Here is an 808-nt window from a genome sequence, read left to right as displayed (position 1 = left end):
CGGGAGAGCACGTACTGAAGCCAAGAGAGCCGAAATCGACTTGTACCGACTTCCACTGAGAGGAGTGGACGGCGAGCACGTCTTCCGGGAAGTCGGCCATGAGCTCGTCGTCCAGAATGAGAGACAGCTCGTCGCCGGAAACGGTGAAGGAGAAGAATGGCGTTTTGCTGACATCAACATGTGGAGTGAGTAATGGGCACGAAAAAAAAAGAATAAAAGAAAAAAAACACCACCGTCAGCCGTTGGTACCTTAAGAAAGCCTTCAGGAGCTGGTGTGTGCAGCTGGCAATGCTCTGTTGTGAGCCAAACAAAGAACAAGTACCATCGTGTTAGCGACATAACACACAACACAAAATAATCGAAATATAAGTATATATATATAAATAAAAAGATGGTGGACGTACGCTGGTGGCCATGCAGGCGAGGGAGAGATTCTTGGGGAGAGGCGAGAGGAGCATCTGTTTGGAGACTGACGATCCGGGCGGGGACACCGGGTGTCGACCGCTTTCGCCGCGGGTGGGCGGAGTGGGCTTCTGCTTGGCCCCCGAATTGAAGTCGGCCAGCGTCTTCTTGAGCAGAGTGAGCGCCCTGTCCAGCTTCGCCTCGTCTACCTAGGGGTAAAACACATCATCGCCAGCCAAGCAACACGTGGTGTCAATCGGCGATGGTGCGATCATGACAGGGCCGAGGGTGAAAAAGGAGGGGAAGAGACATACGAGCAGCAAATCGGTGTTGAAGGTGCTGAAGTAGATGACATTGATGCCCTCTGCGTGATGCCGCCCGACAGCAGGCTCACGTAACCNGTCAT

General features: G+C 53.2%; 1 protein-coding gene across 1 annotated transcript in view; it reads right to left on the bottom strand.

Annotated features, from left to right (window-relative positions):
- Positions 1–17: 17 nt before the first annotated feature.
- The window catches only part of ACA1_333500 (uncharacterized protein), a gene marked incomplete at both ends in the record, with an annotated part of 1347 nt that continues 556 nt past the window's right edge, over positions 18–808 (bottom strand). The window contains 4 exons of the mRNA XM_004354982.1: positions 18–167; positions 250–293; positions 405–611; positions 717–764. Coding sequence (XP_004355034.1) covers positions 18–167; positions 250–293; positions 405–611; positions 717–764 — 449 coding nt within the window. The remainder of the gene's footprint in view (positions 168–249; positions 294–404; positions 612–716; positions 765–808) is intronic.

This window comes from Acanthamoeba castellanii (assembly GCF_000313135.1).
Source record: "Acanthamoeba castellanii str. Neff unplaced genomic scaffold scf7180000084581, whole genome shotgun sequence".
NCBI lineage: Eukaryota > Discosea > Longamoebia > Acanthamoebidae > Acanthamoeba > Acanthamoeba castellanii.
This window is presented reverse-complemented; position numbering and strand designations above follow the sequence as displayed.